General features: G+C 42.2%; 1 protein-coding gene across 1 annotated transcript in view; it reads left to right on the forward strand.

The window, feature by feature from the left end:
* The window catches only part of ARHGAP6 (Rho GTPase activating protein 6), a gene marked incomplete at its 5' end in the record, with an annotated part of 348,127 nt that extends 335,822 nt beyond the window's left edge, over positions 1-12,305 (forward strand). Inside the window, 4 exons of the mRNA XM_082498508.1 lie at positions 1,358-1,455; positions 7,611-7,873; positions 9,406-9,486; positions 10,216-12,305. Of these exons, the coding sequence (XP_082354634.1) occupies positions 1,358-1,455; positions 7,611-7,873; positions 9,406-9,486; positions 10,216-10,922 (1,149 nt within the window). The 3' untranslated portion in view covers positions 10,923-12,305. The remainder of the gene's footprint in view (positions 1-1,357; positions 1,456-7,610; positions 7,874-9,405; positions 9,487-10,215) is intronic.
* Between the last annotated feature and the right edge of the window lie 6,698 nt (positions 12,306-19,003).

Genomic DNA, 19,003 nt, shown 5'->3' on the forward strand with positions numbered 1-19,003 from the left:
TGATGCATATCTTCATTTATTTTCAAATTATTTCCGTTTTTAAAGACATATTCCTTTTCTGTAACTTGACTCCCTAAATACCTCCCAAACTGAGGTGTTCCCCTGAGGAATCTATTAGTAATTCTATTCCTATTTCCCAGGAAATGTCAGGGAGAACAAATGGCCCATGCAGTGTGACCTGAAGGTCAAGAGATTCAGGCTCTGGCAAATTGCATCCAGAAGCATATTGCACAGTTGATGACCCTTGCTGAGATTGTCTTGCCTCCAGCTCCATCTGTCATGAGTGAACTGGTGCTGTTAGTTCAGGCTTCTCAGATGGTTTCATCTTTTTCAGTGCTTTGAAGGTTGAATTGAATGTTCCACTGTGATGTGGACAAACTCACTTAAGGATGGATAAGACTCGTGTAAAATGCAGTTGGAAGGACAAAGTTTACTTGGGCAGGTTTTGGAGTGCCTTTCCTGCTACCTGCCCTGGAGATTTTGCTACATCGTGCAGCAGCTGAAGCTCTCAAGTGTTTTGAAGTTTCATTTCCATATGAAGTGCACTAGAGAGAGTTAGCAAATCAGAAGACCGAACTCCAAAGAAGATGACACAAATTCCGGCTGAGCCTGTTGCTACTACCCAAAGTCCAGAGTGGCTGGAGATCCAACAGGACCTGCTTGTAAACCTGAGTTATGGACAGATGAACTCTGTAATTATTCAAGTTCTGATTGAGCATAAGCAGGAATTGAAATGCTTGTAGATCCCAGGATTTGGCCATATGGATACATGAACATTGAATGTTTATAAAGCTTCGTTTAGAAAAATGTTGACCTTTCGCAGCTTTCATTGAAATGAAACAATTGAAGAACTTTGTAGATAGAACAGTTACTACAAAATATCCATATGAGGAGGACATAAACAAGTCAAATGCCACAGAATATATGAAGAAGCGTTCTCATTCCTGTGTAATTATATTTCACATTGTTTCTAAAAGAAGAGAATTGTGGTCACTTGGAATGGAAATTTGTAAATGTCTCCAGATCTTTGAATGGTGATGTAAGGTGAGGATGTTGAACTGGAGCTTTTGAGAGTGCGATACATGAGTATTCCCACTGTTGTTATCGGATATAAATACCCAACTGGATACCAATGGGTTATTCAACAGTAATCAGCATTTGGCATTGTACAAAGTGGTCTTTAGTCCTACATCACCTGTTGTTACATGAAATTTCTCTTTTAAATGGAAGCTTCTGAATATTTATTTTGTATACTCTCTGTAACTGTACTTGGTCTTTTACATTAAGCGGAGTACCAAAATGAACGTATGAGAGAGGATATAAATCTCCAGCTAAGGATTTTTTGTCGTCTTCACAGGTTTCCCCTGACCTGCAGAATGAAGTGCTTATTAGCCTATTAGAGACTGACCCAGATGTTGTGGACTATTTGTTGAGGAGGAAAGCTTCCCAGACATCGTGAGTAATCTGTTTTTTCATCATCCCTGTTTCTGCTGGGAATTTCTGTCTCCCACTGGAAGTGTTCAAGAGGTTCTAGTTTTCCACAGCTCTTCTGCACTGTCTACAGTGGAGTAGAAATATCCTCCCATTACACAGACTCTGCCAAAGAAATTATGACTCTTGTACAGTGTTTTCTAAAGACAAATCTTGTTTCCCGATTCAGAGGAAAGATTGCATTCTGCTGCAGAGAACAGGATGACATGTACATAAAAATATTCAGTGCACTATTATCTGACAGGATGTATTCTAGTGATCTGCTGATTCATGTCTTAGGTTTGTTGTAGTCTTCAGTAACAGGAGGTGTATATTACACTATCCTTGAAACACACCCTAGAGTGCCTTAACACAACAGCGGCTAGCTGTTTGACCAGTCTGTTGTTCTTTTCCTATTGTATACACATAGGACATTGTAAACAAGTCGATTGCCGCAACAGCAGGTTTATGGAGATTCTTTGGATATTATTTAATTTTATGCTTTGTGGAAGATCTGAAGAGAAAAAAAATCACGCCAGTCACTATTGCATTTATGATACATAACTTATTCAAACTTTGTGTATGGTGTATGTAAGCCTACACCCGTGTGCCTTAACGCTATGCGTTTGTACGTTTGGATTAACAGGATTCCTGCCTTTCTCGTGGGACACACAGTCATTGCCTTTATTCTAGTGAATCCCAATGTGTCAGACCCCAAAATGACAAAATTTGACAAGCTTGCTTTAAGTCATTTTTAAGAGGTTTCCTAGACTCTAACCTCTCTGGGACAGATTGGACTTTGTCTTCCTGTGTGTGTGCAAAGTGCCTAGTGCGTTCAGAACATAATTAAAATTGAATTTGTACAGTCACTTAGCTATGATTTTTTTTCTCTCCCTCTGAACGTTGTACAGTTGGAGGTAATGTAATAGCGTGCCTGGCTTTAAAGAAAGAGGTATAAAAGAAATAATATCATTAATACATGGAGGAAAAAGCTTTCTTTAATTATAAAAATTAAAAATACGCATAGAATATATCATGTTGTAAAGGATTTTATTGGTCTTTTGACTCAACAACATGAACACGTAACATGCAGTAACAAATTATCATAGGTATTTGTGGTAATTGGTTCTGTGTGTTTTCTTAGTGTACCACAGACATGAAATAATTTCAGTTAGTTTATGGCTGACTGCCAAATAACCGTGTGTATATTTAGATCACAATAAATGCAGGATAAGTAGAGGTACCTTAGCTGGCTTTTACACTTGTTTCGTGTTTGCCATGAGCCAAGACCACAATTAGGAAAGGCACTGCAAATCACATGACATATGGTAAAGTATGTAGAGACTTCTTTCTTTAAGCCCTCAGTTTGAAATGATCTTATTATTTCTAACTCGAGCTAATAAAAACCTTCATGCTGGATTTCACCGTCTATATAATATAAAGACATAAAATTGTGTCTCACATGTGGCAACACATACAAATTTAGCATAAATTTGTTGCAAATCATTGTGGATGTAACAGATTCTTGTTAGATCCTGTTTCCCTTAAGTTAATGGACCTTTCCTTGAGCTTTCTTACTTTTCAGCCAGCATGCACACCTACAGCAGAAAATGGATCTTTTTGTGCAAAGCTGGTCACATCTGACAAAAGATGTTTTGTAAGAAAAGGTTTCAAACCCAAATAGGAACATATAGCTACACTAGTACAAATTTATTGTATTTTCAGTAATGGGCAGATGAATTATCACTGAGCTAGGAAAAACTTACTATCTGTCATTTTTCTTCTGCTCTGCTCTCATGTTAAGTGATTTATTCTTAATGTTAATGAGATGTTTTTCACTGTGATTGCAACTTCTTGGTTAAGATATTCCAAGCAATTAGAGGGAATGTTGCTTAGTCTTATTACTAGGAGTGTGATGCTCTTAAGAGATTAATCTATTTCAGAACGTAATCTCAATTTTGAGGCTACATATTTGTTGGCTATTTTTCCTGTAAGAAATGTGAGGCAGCAGACAAAGAAAAGATGTTTGCCTTGATTTGATAAAAATGAGCCTCCAAAGTACATCCTTACTACTCTCGGAAATATCCTGGTTGTGTACTCAAGATCCAAATTGGGATCTGTGGAACAGAAAACTTTACATATTCTTGAGACAATCTTCATCAGAAAAGCTAGTTGGCTGCATAGCGTAGAGTATGGAATCAACTTCAAGACTTTAATGTCATATTAATTGCTCTGAAGGTCCTGCTTCTGCACTTGTCCTCACATCTCTGCTTTTGATGTCATTACAAATGCTTTCTTGACTCTGATCTAACAGAGAAAACACAATCTCTTTTCCTCCCCAGAGGAGGACAAATCACATGTTCGTCATCTTACAGTTCTCTTAAGAGCTGAGCATCATGAATGGTGTATAAGGGAGTTTATGGAAGTCATTAATGGTAAAGCACTAATTATCACTGGCGGCAATTATGAAGTGTGCTTTTGTGGATGACTTTCCCAACTTTTTTGTATGTTGGCTTGATGACAGTGGAATTTGGGCGTTCCAGCTGTAAGATGAAACATCTTTAAACTAATGCAAAAATAAAATGTTTCTTATGATTATTTATTGCTTATCATGGTTAGTAGTCCTATTTGAGTAAATGAGTTTCAAAGTTATAGAATTTTTTGGATGGTGATGGTGGATTTTAATCCGTCCTAACCTGCGGCACAAGGATGAAGCCATGCAGTAGGCCATACAGTATGCATAAATGCAATTTTCAATGCTGCAGAGGCTCCCTGAGTCCTTGAGTTCCTCTACCCTGTTACAGTTGCAACCACATAATAATCCCATAATAATCTGTTTTGTCGGTGGCACCTGTGCTGCTCAAATATGTATGGAAATTCCTACTGCATGCTGCCAAGCCTTCACACTCCCTATGGTTTAACTCTTGTAGGACAAAATTATTTTCCCATTTGGAAGCTTTAAGGTGTAACAGAAAAGGATTTCTGCCAAAACCAGGAAGGGATTTCCTGTTTTCATTACCTTAATGGCAGTAGAAATGTAGGAATATCCCCAGTAGAAGTAATGAATAATGTCTTCCCAGTTCACCCATGCAAGTGGTGGATAACATCAATTCAGAATGATACCAGTTAGAAAGGAAAGCCCCAGACTCCCTCATAGCATAGTGGATTTTTGTTTTGGAATCTGAAATAGTATTTTTGAACACACGTGGCATAGGTTCCTTTTGAAGCTTTCAGATCTTTCAGTTTGTATGTAACCACTTTTTAAATCATTTCCTTAACATAGTTTATGACCACTAGAAAATGCTTTACTTGCCTTCCCATTTCTCACATTTGATAGTACATAATCTTCTGTTATTCTTTGTGGAGATCATAATCTGCTCTTACTCATAGACTGCATATAGGCGAGTGGGTATCTGTGCCGTATTGACATTTGCCTCCCAGTTCAGTTTTTCCCCAGTGTGTGGGTAGACAATCTCACAGCTGTACAGGGGAGGATGAATTTTGAGTATCAGTAAACTTCCCTTTGCTACTGAGCTCAAACCATAAAGCTAACAGATGCAAAAGTTGTGTTTTAAGGAATATGTGAGAATTCATTCTTTATTTGGAAAGATGCAAGCCAAAGTCTTTTGTAAGATGTGTTTTATTTTGTTCAGTGAAGAGCATGGTAAAGCTACTAATGTATGAGATAAGTCTCTAACTTTAAAGTGTTCAATCCATTTTGATGGTTTCTTGTAGTAAGATTGGCAGAGTCCACAGGCATTTTCTTTGATTTTTAAAACTATTTTTTCCAAAAAAATTTGAAAGTGATATTATATTTATATATATATATATATATATATATATATATATAGTTGCATGGGCTTGCTAGCAGAAATTGTAAATGAGTTTAGAAACTTGAACATTTGGGTCTTTCCAAAGACTTGACAGTTTCCATTCAAGTAAATTTTTATCAGGAGCTCTGTCTTGAGAAGAGATAGACTATAACAGATCATTCAAGGTAAGACATGAAATCAGTGTTTCACAAAGCTCAAGTTTTATGTTCCCACATTCTTTCATTTCCATTTCCCTTTCCCCTATTCCTTGTGTTACCTTGCCATAGCTAAGCAGTGGTATACCTCTCTCTTCGCCCTCTGCAACATAGTTAGGTTTTGATTCTGCAAAGATTTACATGCAGTAAGCCTTATTGTTGTCACTGTTGGTGCTAAGTATGTCTGTATGCTAGCAGGGTGAGGTTTGGATGACATTCAGTCTGGAAAGCTGGAGAGGAAGACATTTGGCCATAGGAAACCTACAGATAGCAATATTTCTCCCCTTTTCTCCCCGGTCTTTCCGGTTCTAAAATTCCCAAGACATTGCTTAAATCTCATCTTAACTCACACTCACTGCACAAGCCTTTTTAGAACTTAGGAGGGCAGAAAGAAAGGAGTAAGGGGCAAAAAAAAAAAAAGAGAGAAAAGATTTGCGATAGGATTGTATATACTTAAAGACTAATTCTTCAGCGTGTGGCTGTTTATACATTAATTTCAGTTGGACTTACGTTCTTCAGATGAGAAGTTGAGATAGGAAGTAACATAATCGAGGCATGATTTCCTTTTTTTTTTTTTGACTCCGCAGCATTACCATACCAACCACACTGGGAAGCCTGGGACAGTGGTACTTTGCCAAATGGCAGCTCTGGTTTTTTGAGTTCGCCCAAGTTAAGGTTCAGGATCAGTTCAGTGATGGATTTCTTGCTGGGAGTTACTGAGGAGTAAACTTAGTTAATACATTCCCAACACTTTATGGTTGCTTTTAATACTTGAAAAAAAAAAAAAAAGTGTATTGAGTAACATAATAATCAGGATGTTGAGTGTATGTATTTTATGTTTTGGGACATGCAAGACGTAAATCAGCCAGGAGGAAAAAACAGCTTGAAAAGCGGTGTTAAATTTTGTCATTACTGCTGTATTAATATTTAGCGTGCTGTGACTTAGCCTGTCTTACCACTTGTGTTTTCTTGATTTTCTTTCTTCAGTTTTATTTCATTTGTCTGGAAAGAGGGTTATTGTTCCATAACAAGTAATGTGCTTTGGCTGCTCACTCAGTTCAAGCTCTCTTTGGATTTGGCTCTGAGAAGGGCTGACTGTTTTCAGTACACATTTACAAGAATGAGCCTCTGTCACATCACACGCAATTAGAGCAGATATTAACGTGAGGTCACTGAGAGAAGTGTTTGACTCAAGAGAAGCAAAAGATGAGAATCTAAGAAGCAAAGATCTGGGTGCAGGGAAATGAAAAATGTGTAATAGAAATACAAATTAGGGAGAACTGATAGGAAAAAAGTTGTATTTATTTACAGAGTATTTCTACATATTCTTTGAGACATTCAGTGACTCGCTACCTGCCTCCTATCTGTGTAGTAAACTGTAGCAGTTCAAACTCCCTCAATGTTCCCAGCACACTTCAAAAATTAGAGTTGTCTCTGTGAGCCTTGGCTGGACTTTGGTGGGTGTTTCGATTGCCTTTTTTTTTCTAAATTAAATGCAGGCCATTCTGTTGGTGATGTACAGGTGAAAGGGTAAAAGAAGTTGTAGAAGTTATCAGCAGAGCCGGTTGTTTGTTGCCCACATCAGAAGTGCAGGAGATACGTCTGCTTGTCCCCTGTAGAATATTTACCTTCTGTTGTCTCTAGAAGAGGATCTTTCTCACAGCCTGAGAGGCGAGCTAAGGTTTTGGTGTCTCTGACTGTGTAGTACTTCAGAATGGAAGAACTGCTTTCAGCACACTGCTTAGCATCAAACTAATCTTCCCTTATCATGCCCTCAGATTTACTGTTGCAACAAGCTACATTGTCAAGGTAACATAAGGAATTGATTCACTATTTAATTTCCCGTGGTGAACTGTACAGTTGTGTGGGTTTTTTTCTTGTTTTCTTTCTTGACAGCAACATCTTTTGATTTTTAGTGGCCTCTGCTGGCCACTTCATGGCAAAAGTTTTTCTCATGGAAAATTCACCTCTACTGCTTCTGAAGTGTTTCCATTTCAGCAGCTGTGATCATACTCCTGTATTTGATTTTATTTGTATGATGTCAAAGTGCACCTGTAGCTGTGAACATCAAGCGTTTTTCATTAACAGTAGTTTGTTTATCAAAATTTCTCAGGAGCCCTGAGATGCTGCGGTCAGAAGGTTCCTGCTCCACAGGAGGAAGACATTCTTCCACAGACTCCAACAAAGCTTCGAGCGGAGATGTCTCCCCTTACGACAACAATTCCCCGGTACTCTCTGAGCGCTCGCTGCTGGCAATGCAAGAAGAAGTTGCCCGCAGCCCAGATAAGCTGTACAAGGTACCTGAACAGTACACACTGGTTGGACATTTGCAACCTAAGACAAAGGAGAATTCTTCTGCGTCACAGGCTGGAAAAGGTAGAGTACATCCTGCTGGTGTTCCTCCTCCCCAGTGACTGATGGGGTTTCCTGAAGTATTGAAAAGTGTCATTTTTGTATTATCAACTGCCAGTATTTGAGGAGCAATAGTGTAAATAACCTTACAAGAAATGACTGACCAACATCCTTTTTTTGTGTTGAGCCCTAAGGGTCTGCGCTCAGTCCTCCTTGTTAGCTCAGCCAGCTGTCAGGGATGCTCTTGGTATCACATTTCTCAAAACTTGGAGCTATTATTTACGAAAATAGTACTATGTACGTCCTGCTTTTCAGCCTGCCTGTGACAGGCTGACAGGAAAGACCGATTTCTAGTCCTGCTCTGTAGGTGCAAGGGTCTGCGCTTTGGAAAACTCTGAGACTTTAAGACATCAAGCTACAAATTTTCTCCAATTGAAACGAATGACCTCAACACCCTCTCACTGGAGAACGCAGCTGAGCTGCACACCTTTACATCTGCTACCAATTACACACCCAGCAATACCAGTGCAGGGATCCATAATTTCCATAGCTATCTAGGGAGTGCACACCTGAATGATTTCTTCTGTAAAGAACTGTGATTTAAACTGACAGCTCCCCAGCACTTCAAGATGCTTTTCATTTATTTTTTTTTAAATTGTATTCATGAAATGTGTATTTAGTGAGCCAAACTGTAAGAACTTTCAGTGCTTGGGGATGCAGATTACTGTTTGATAGTATTTTTAAAACCATTTCATTTCAGAGGTACTGGTTAGGCACTTAATTCCCTTTGGAATTAATGGGATTTAGACTATTATCGCAGTTGCATGCTTTATAAATGCCAAGGGGCATTTATCTTCCTTATTCAACATCTAGATCTCTGAAAATGTTTCAAAATTTGGTCTTATTTCAAGTAAGTTATGAACAGGAAATTACATGAAGTTTTACCGTATTAACCATCTTTTAGACTTCAATATGCGTCACAATTATACTGGCCCATGGCAAATTAGGAAGTTCCTTTGCTGCCAGATGGAATCAGAAAAAGGCATGACACAGTTATAATCCAGCACGATACCTGTTGCGCGCATGTCATTAAATCTCTATTCTGTGACAGCTCTTCCCTGTAAGACCCAAGCGATGCTGCGGGTTGATAGAGCGTGCCTTACAGTGACCCCTGGGGCTGGGGCTGGGGCTGACCGAGGGAGCTTTGCCGTTCTTTCCTGTAAAAAGCACATGAACTACCTTCCGTTGACCAAATCCGCCTGTTCTTGTGCAAATTCTCTGACTGACTCCAGTAAGGCAGAGGACTTAAGGGAAATTCCACTCTTTGGCGTCCAGTCCATACACAGCTTACTGAATCCATTACAGGATCTGAGCCTGAAACAGCAAGTAACTGTGAACGAATACATTTGGGATGTTTGTGTTAGGTGCACGGTAAGTCAGATGCTAGTATATGTTAACGACTTACGTCAGGTTTTACCATTTCATTTGTATGTTTCTAAATAATGGCTTTAAGAGGCTCAACTCATCGTCTTCTTCTTGCTCTTACTGCTATTTAGATGTTTCCGAAGACCATTTTGATATCTGGGGCACCTGGCATTCAACGCTGAAAAGTGGCTGCAAAGATCCAGCAATGACAGGTGAGTTATTTTTCAAACTTTAAGCCCAAATCTAGCAAAGACATAAACGATTTCTTGGTTTTGAGAAATCGCGGTGAAACCAGGAGGAGTATTCACGTTGTCCAGAGTTGAGCTTTTAAAAGGTGACTGTTCAAGAAAATGCAGAGAAGCGCAGTAGTTATACAAATGTGGCAACATTTCAATCTGTCACGAGGTAATTGAAAGAGTCGTCTTAAAATGACTTCAAAAAATAGTTTTATATTCTTCTAAAAGTCATGGGAAGGTGGACACCCGGTGGGGACGTGAGCGCGGCTGCCGCAGTGGCTATGAGGTTGGCAACCCTGCGTGCTGACCCTGCCGCCGGCCCGCATGGTCCCGGCAAGTCCCTGGCCCATCCCGTCTTTGTTTTTCTCCCGTCTGCAGCCGCCTCACAGAGGAACCAAGCGAGTGAAACACCCCCCTGCTTTTCAAGCATTTGAAAGGTGTTAAGTGCTGCAAGGCTTTATGTCAGAGCAAAGTATTAGAGTCACCGGGTAATATCTTGGACATGGTTCAGATAGATGTGGGGCTGCTGCTCTCCGTCCCGGGGTTCAGCCGGTGGTGAGGCTGATACATCTCCAGTGGCGTAGGCTGGTGATAAAAGCCCCCTTCCCTCTTCGACAGTGTGATGTGGGAGAAAAGCAGTAACTTGTTTAACACCACGCAAATGATTAGGCAGACTGATGTTGTCTTTCTGACTCTGGCCCCCAGGTTCTTACGGCAACATTTACGAAAGCAGCTTGCTGCGACCCGGACAGTGCTCTCTTTCCCAGGGGAACCTCGCCATGTATTCTCCTCGGTGGCAGGGCAGCACCTCCGAATTGGACACCGGCAGGCAGGTCATGCGAAGGAGCCAGACGACTGCTGCCATTCCCGAGTGTCAGCTCCATCCCACGGTGTCTCGGGTGTGCAGCAACCCGCAAATCGAAGTCGGCAGTAGGAGTTCTCACCTGTCACACTCAAAGTCGGAGCGGCACTTGACTTTAAGCAGTGCGGAGGACCTCAGTGAGCGCGACTCGAACGTGGGTTGTTCGCAAAGCACAGCCAAGCCCTCCTACAGAAAAGAGCGGCCACCACCCCCCTACCCAGGCCCGGCAAAAACAAGCTCTGCGTTATCACAGCGGTCCAGCGTTTCTTCAACGTTGCACTCTTTGTGGAGACTTCAGCGCCAAGAAAAAAGTTCAGGGACCACAGCAGCTGGAGGACCGCCAGCCAAAGCCCCTGACCAGGCCACCTCCAGGCAGGAGCGGCCGGCCCCGCACAGCCAGGCGGGTCACATCTATTCCACGACACCTCACAGTCAGAACAGTAAAAATGTTTCAGAAGCGGACTGGCATGATTGGCAAAGGGAGAGGTGGCAAATTTGGGAGCTGTTATCAGCTGATAACCCCGATGCCCTTCCAGAAACCCTTGTATGATCGGACTCTGCGCAACTGCCACTCATACCTATGCCTCCGTCTCATAGGAAAGCAACGGTGACATTGGAAAACGGGGAGGGCTTGTTTGTTTTATACCGACTGAATTGCATATACATTTTTTTTTAAACTTTGTTCACTTTAATTTCTTAACAGCACTGTCAAGCAGTCCATTTACAAATACAGTACGTTCCTGTTTTTCAGCAAGCTTTTGAGAAAAAACAAGATGAAAATTTTAGTCTAATAACTCTGTATGCATATGCTGTGTATAAGATAAAACTGTTGCTTTGATGTTGCTAAAAATGTATTTATATATCTGCAGTTTTGATGATTGTATATTCTGTAATGGGTATTGTATGATAATCATATATTATGTTTTCATATACAGATGTCAATCAATCATGACTGCTTTTTTTTAAAATCACTGCACTTACATTACCGTGATATGCATTGGAATTCTATAGAAAGTGCACAAGCTGGTTTCTGTGCTTATATAAAAAAAAAACCTGTTAAAGGGGGAAGTTGTCCTTCTTTTCACTGCCTATTGAAAAACACTAAAATAGAGTGGAACATGAAAAGCCATATATTTTATAAGGGTAGTAGTGAGCTTAGAGGGGAATATACCAAATATTTTTTTCTTATAAATATATTTGCGAACGAAATTAAAATTTGATACAAGATTGTAAAAATATTTTTTTAGATTCTGGTAGGAAGCAGCTCAGAGAATCAACTAAGAGCAAGGCCGAGCCTAAACCAACTAAGGATGTAGTGCAAAGGTCTGCCCTCCCATTCTAGAGGAAACCCAATGTTATGTATACAGGATATAATATATATATTTATAAATGTATGATTTTATGTATTGTTCTAAAACAATAAACTGGAATCCAAATTTTAGAAAAGCAAACCCAATAAATTGAGGTGTGTAACAACTAAGAGAGAATATGGCTTTTCCTTTGAAATGACAAAGCTTCAGCATTAAGAAAGTTAGAGAAAGACAAAAAAATAGAGACAAACATAGGAAAGGGAGTCACACAGAGTTTCAGGAATGAACATGACGTTTGGAGAAGTTCACAGCTGCATTTCTATAAATATTGTGCCAAAGTCTGGGTCAATAGTACTTCTTCAATAACCGTATGTTGCATTGTTAAATGTTGCTGTTTTATACACGTTCTGGTGTTTTTAAATTGCAAAATTGTTTATGGCCAGCAGGTGGCAATGTACTTCAGTATTCTAGAGAAAATTCTTTTTATCACTTGGTAAGGGAAAGTGTATCATATCAAAAGAATTTTATAAAACATATTAGTCTTAATTTTAATGAAGTTGAAGACTTATTAAGTGATGTTGTCTTTAAGTTCTATCTTGTGCCATAATGATGGAATAAAAAGCTAAGCAAAACAATGAGCATATTTTTTGCTCCTTTTTTTGAAGTAAGGTTCACGTAAAAATTTATGTGTTTTTATTACATTCTTGAGTATCTCTGTCCAAAACATCTCAAAGGCTTAGGAGCTTAAGAAGCACTTTCAAATACCACTTAAATATGCAAGATCCAAGATTTTACTTGAGTTTTAGGCTTAAAGTCCATCATATAAAGAGTCTGCCAATCATATCTCAATTCCCCAAGTAAAATTATAAGATAAAAGCACCAGCCCAAGTAGAAAGCGTCAGGATTTGTCCTTTGACTGTCATAGCACTGTCAGGTTCACCAGCTCTTTCTATGAATACTGCATTCGGTATAAATCTCAGCTCTCTTCTTCTAGTGGTTGCAAGGTTTTTCCAAATACCGTCTTGATAGGAAACGTGATAGGAAAAGGTCCTTGCACGTAGCTTGTTGCAGCAGCTCTGTGTCAATTAATTACCAAAAAAACCTCACCCCAAATTAAAAAGATAGTGGAATATAAAGAAGGGCAAAACCGAGCTCTCACAAGCAATCTTCACTATTTGTTCTTGTCTCACTATTATCCCAGGCAGATTTGCTACAGGGAATTAAAGCTCCCCAATAGCCCTCAAAACCAGGAGTAGCGTAAATCGTGCAGCAGAAGATACTCTATTCACTAGATGTCCATCTCTTCATCATAAAACCCTTTCTAAATACAGAAGCACCTGCACATTTTTAACATTGTTGGTGAAAGATGTCTAATGGTCATAAAGAGCTTACTTTTCCCCAGTCTCTCTCTGTATATGTGCCTATATTACCATCTATATGGAGTTTACGTGAAAACAGAGAATGAAAAACAAGACCACGGCTGGAAGACAACCTTATCTGCACCCATTTCAGTATAAAATTGCTTGGAAGAAAAGAGAGAGATAGAATAAATTGTGATGAGTTAAAGTAAGACTTGCCAGGATTACATCATTTCTGTCTGTTATTTTTATTTGAACAGGACAGAGCAAAATTATCACAAGCAGGTTAAGGCTGTAGTAAGTTTTAGTTGCGCTTCTTTCCAGGCTGTAATCAGTGACATAATTTCTTTTGATGCCTTTGTTATATTTCTCAAGAAATGTAGCTGTGAAAGGTTGTTTCTAGTTTTATGTTAGCTGATCTGTGTGGGCTATTCCATTTTCCATCTCTGCAATGGTTTTCTTCCTGTGACACGTGCTCTTGTACAGCCATAATATTCCTCTTATGGAGAAAGTCTGTAGCATGGGGATATCGAAGCCTTTTCTCTGGCTGTTTTCCTTGGGAGCGGGATTCCTGCCGTAGCAAAATGGTCACGGGCCTCTGCTTCAGTGAAGAGTGTGGTAAAGAAGAGATCTTCTTCCAGAGATCTCGAGGCCTCGGGGCAAACTCCTGCAGTTCAATTCCCTCCCATCGCTTCCTATCGCACCACGCTGGTTCGTATGTAGGATTGAAAAAACCCCACATCTCTTTCCCTTGAGAGTCTGCTTTACCTCCTCTTGGAGGGCGTCTCCCAGCTGGGAGGAAGGGTGTGCTGCGCTCGCAGGGGAGCCTCGGGGAGGTGAGCTGGGGGTGCCCCAAGGACGGAGGTGCCTGCGGGTTGCCCACGGGGCAGGGGTCGCTCTTCTCTCTTCTGTTTCAGAAACAAAAAAAAAAAGAGAGGAATGAGTGCATCTCCAGATACAAGCCAAATGTAGCAGGGAACCTTGAAGCCAAGGGAAAAAAAGAAAAGTTCAGGCTTTAAAATGTTACTTTAAAATTTACTGTTGCTACCGTCTTTTAAAAGAAGATGCGGTTACACAGTTGACTCACCCATTCCAAGACCATGCTCTGCTGCTAAGGGGTAAGTTGCACCTTGTCCCTCTTCCCCGGCCTCCTATCCCACCCCTTACGCCAGCTTTTCGAGTGGTGGGAGGAATTCTGGGGCTTGTTGCTCTGGCTGAAACTTCCCCTGTACAAGGAACACATAAAATTCAGGTAGTTCAGTGGTTTTCAGCAGTGGTAGAGACAGGGTCGGAGAGGGGGGAGAGGAGGAGGGTGGGACTGGCTGCCCCCTCTGGTAGCAACCTCCAGTTAGCCCTGTTTAAGCTACTCAGACAACTGCAGGGCTCACTGCTTCAACATGTAGGCAGGAGCCCACCAAGCACTTGAGAGTGGTTCTGTGCTACAAACCTAAGCCAATCCGACCACTGGCTTGGGCGCTTGAAAGCTCTCAAGTGCTCTGCTGCCTACATCAGGGTCCTAGTCTGCCACCGTGACACAGCTTAATGCCACTTAAGACTTCTCTGCTGTTGAAATGATGTGGTTCAATGGTTGAAATGATGTGGTTCGATGGGCTGGAATTTGTGGTTGTATGGTCTGGGGAGGGGGGCGGGTCCTGTTTTGTTACTGACCTTGTTTCACAGGCATCGGTCGAGGTCAAAAAACCTCAATTCCAGCCTTTGTGGAGCACCATCTTGTCCTGTGGTGCTGGTCTGGCAGAGGGTCAGGGATGTCCTTCTCCTCTGGGAAACACACGAGATGTCTGAGCCTCACCTTGCTCCCTCTCTCTGTCTCTCTCTTTGCCTTTTTTTTGCATTCATTTAAAAAAAAAAAAAAACAAAACCAGAAAGAGAGTAGCTCCATCGTGTGATGCCATAACCTCACAGATTTGCAAAGCAGTGGAAGTGGTTCTCAGTCACATAAAAGAGTATCTTGACATCCGTAAGCCCTTCTACAACATCACTGAGAGCAGCAAACTACTGTCGTGCTACAGTTGCTTTAGGGGAAGGCATCTCAGCGTCCAAACAGTGCTGCAGAGACCACAGAGCTATTCAAGGCATGTAGACACCCGGAGCGCTGGGTCATAAAACGCACCGTCTCCGAGAATAGCATTCATCTAATTTTTCTGAAGTTTAAAGCATCTCCAAAGGTGGTATCTACATCTGGAAAAGTCACTCACAAGCTCCTCTCAGTGGAGAGAGACAGGTATTTCTGCACCACCATCCATCCAACCTACCTGAGCCTTTCTTTGAAGGAAGGTCCCCTTTGAAGGGCTGGTCACTAGAAGAGCCCATTTCCACTGCCTAAAGGAAGCTTAAATAAGTTGCCCAAATGGAGACCCCTCTACAGTAGCCCTCTGAGTTTGGCTGAATGAATCCCACCCTAAGGGTCTGGTGAACTAGAAAATGGATGACAATCCCAGCAACAGTAAGAAGGAGCATTTAATAATGCTGTTGTCTAATGCCAACAAATTATTACAGCCTGGGGAAAAGAAAGCAATATGTTCAGCACACCTTTCCAGCTCCTGGGGAAAGCAAAACTTATCCAGAGGCCTCGGCTATGTTGTGCCATTCCCTGGGCTCCCGGGTGAACCTGGGGCTGGTGGGGCTGGCAGAGACAGCGCTGCTCCCGGGGGCCTGGGAAGGTGTCTGGCAGAAGGGGACGGCATGCCCAGCTCTGCTGGGTGCTGTAGGAAATCCAGGCTTTTGGAAAGTAAGGGAGAGACATTTCTGGAATTGCACTTTTATTTGTTGGGGGTTTTTGTTTGGTTGGTTTTGTTGCTGGTTTGTTGTTTTTTTTTTTTTAAATGGGATTTATTTATTCACTGAAAACTCCATTTCCAGCTGATCTGAAAGTGTTCCTTTACAGAACCAGGATTTAATTAATTCATTCAGTGAGTTAAGAAATTAATATGGGATTTACGAAAGCAACCTGATTTGAGCATTTTAGAAACATAGGGGAGAGGAGAGTTGCGCTGAATCCCAAGTGGCACTGGCAAATGGAGTTAAAATCTTCCCTGTGAAAGACAGGGTTAATCCTCTTTCCTCTGCTGCTGAGTAAGCAAATGTCTTTGCCACTGGAGTTTTAGGGTTGAAGAGGGAGGGAGGGAAGAGGAGAACTGTCTCTTATCCACTTCTCTCCAGAGTTGCATTTGGGAGGGGGTGAAAGAGCGTGTTAGAGCAGGCAAGAGCAGTATCTCCAGCTGGGTGGTTGCTGCACTCTGGGTGGGGACTTGAGCCCCAGACTCTGGATGCTCTTCTAATGATTATTTAGACTTTTAAATAAAACAGAACAATTTTTTAACAGTGTCTCTTTTAAACAAAGAGGACATGGAGGGACACCTCAGTTCACCATTTCCTTTTGCTGGGCTTGCTCTTTTTCATTTCCCCGTGTCCCCTTCCAACCATAGCTATGAGCTCTAATTAAAAAAAAAAAAAACAATAAAAAGGGCCTGGAAAACAAAAGCATTTGCTTCAAAATCTGGGGTAGGAAAAAAAAAAAAACAAACAAACAGAAAAACAAAACACATCTGGGAAAAAGATCAGAAAACATCTGGCCCCATCTTACCCAACAACGAGCAGCCCATTCCTCTTCCCTGTGCACATGTGCTGGGGGGCTGGATGCTGCTCACCAGGAGGGAGCAGGTCCAGCCGGTGGCCGGGTGTTCAGCCATGGGGCTTCACACTCAGTCAGGAGAGGAGAGGAGGGTGTGCACGGATGTGCATAGGGACATGCAGACAAGGGGCAAGGAGCCAAGACCAGCCCTGGCTTCCTCCACCTGGCAGGTGAAGCTTCCCTTGCAGTCGGGGCACGGCGACGTACATCCCCGGTGCTCTGGCCAGATGGGGCCCTGCGGAGCTGGACCACCTCTGCCACCTCAGACACAGAAAACCACAACTCCCCGTCAGTAATCAGCCTGCGCGCTTTGCCTTCCCGGTGAAGAAGGAAGATTTCTTACTGCATTGTCTTAATAAAGTTCCAAATTTGGTCTGCTTTGAAAAAGGGCTACCGAAAAATCAAAACTTCCTTTAGGGTTTAACACCTCTTCAGTCATGAAGAGAAAAGATCACCTGAGCCCTGGTTACTATTTTCAACCTCACAGAGGTGAGTAGACAAGTGTCTGCCCCAAAAGAAAGAAAGAAGGAAAGAAGGAAAGAAAGAAGGAAAGAAGGAAAGAAGGAATGAAGGAAAGAAGGAAAGAAGTTTGGACTGAAAAGCACTTTCGTATGCAGAAAATACCAAATGCACAGAGTAGCCTGCCAAGCAGGGTTACTGAAGTAAAAACACACCGTTCACTCGAGGACAAGAATCATATGATCACCTTGGGGAGACGGAGTGTTGAATATGGAAGCAGTATCTGGCTTTTCTCCTAAAAAAAGGTTTAAAAGGGTGAGATGCTGAACAAACTCTTCCTTACACCCACAGGCTATTTCTGTAGGTCTCAATAGCCAGCCAAAGGTTGCGAGCTATGCTTTTGCCCAGGGTGGTATTGACATTGTGTAGCTGTGGCCTGATTTCTGATAGCAGGGAGAGCTGGAGTCCTGAAAGAGCTCAGAGCTGTAAGCAGGCTCTTCTGAAATCTTCCTAAAATAACAAAAAAAAGGCCCTGGCTCCAGTGTTATCAGCCACTTTGCAGTCTCTGAAATGAGCAGTGGGGTTGGGGGAAAAAAAAAAAAAAAAAAAGAAAACAAAGAAAAAAAAAAGAAGGGGCAGCCCTGGAGTAACAGGCTCATCCTACTGGGGTTGTTGGTGGGTAAATGCTATTTCAGAAGAACCTATTGCTGCTAACTCTGTGAGCTGAGAGTGGGGAATGAGTGGTAGGACCTCGGGAGTGGGAAGATTCCCCTTTAAGTCCTCCAATAAAAAAAAAAAAAAGAAAGAAAAGAAAGAAAGAGGGAGAGAGAAAGTTTGCGATGTGTGCTGTTTTCCCATGACTGCCACTGACCAGTTTCTGAACCTTCAGGCCTTCCCATCCTTGAAGAGTCAAGATATGCACTTAGAAACATCCAGGACTCGTGTGGTGGAGTAGAGGTGGGTCTGGGAGTGGGAGCACCAGAGGGAACCCAGGAGGTGTGGTGAGGCCCCGCTAGCTGGCATGGCTTCTCCTCTGTGCCAATGCAAGTAATTTTGTCTGATTCCTGGTGCTGGTGAGAAGATGGGTATGAAAATGTGTGGGAGCTTCGAGCTTTGCTGCAACGACACTGCTACACAAGAGCGGGAACAGAGTCATACTGCCTTTTGTTCTGCTATTCTTCTGGCCTTATGGCTCCTGCATTCTTCCTTGGGCACTAGCCAACACTCAAGAAGTGACCTTCAATGTGTCCCTCCTTCTTCACAGTACTTTCCTGTCATCTGGTGATTTGAACAATAGTCCTGGGATATACCAGGTGTATTTAAGCTCAGTGTGTCTATCCTCAAGTTCTTCCATTCCCCTTCTTAGGGAAGGGGACCAAGGATGGTGCAGCAGCTGCACATCATTCCTCAATGGACCACAGGCAGCTTTCGGGTCCTGCCTTCCTCAGCCCTCTCCCATTTTCTTCAATCCATCCACCTGCGAAGGGGATGCTCAGGTTGGATCATGCAGCAGGGGAGACCTGTACTGGCAGACTGTATCTTCCCAGGGAGTTACGGAGAGGGGGTGTCTCTGGGTCTGCCAAGGCTGTGCTGTTGGTAATGGCTGTGCTCCAGCTGTGGTGAGTGGTCTATGGGCTAAACCTGTCAGGGTCGGTGTTTGCACCTGCATGGGGCTTGGATGTCAGGGCAGCAGAAGTCCTGCACTATCTGGAGCCCAGCTGCTGGGCCGATTTCTGCAGGGAGGGAAGGTGGTGTGTGCATGTCTCTCCCACAGGCCTGGAAAGCTGAGGTTAGCTGAGAGGCTGGTGCCTTTCCCCAAGGAGAGGGAAGCACACCTGAAGATGGTGCTGCC

This window comes from Vanellus vanellus, assembly GCF_965231255.1.
Source record: "Vanellus vanellus genome assembly, chromosome: 1".
NCBI lineage: Eukaryota > Metazoa > Chordata > Aves > Charadriiformes > Charadriidae > Vanellus > Vanellus vanellus.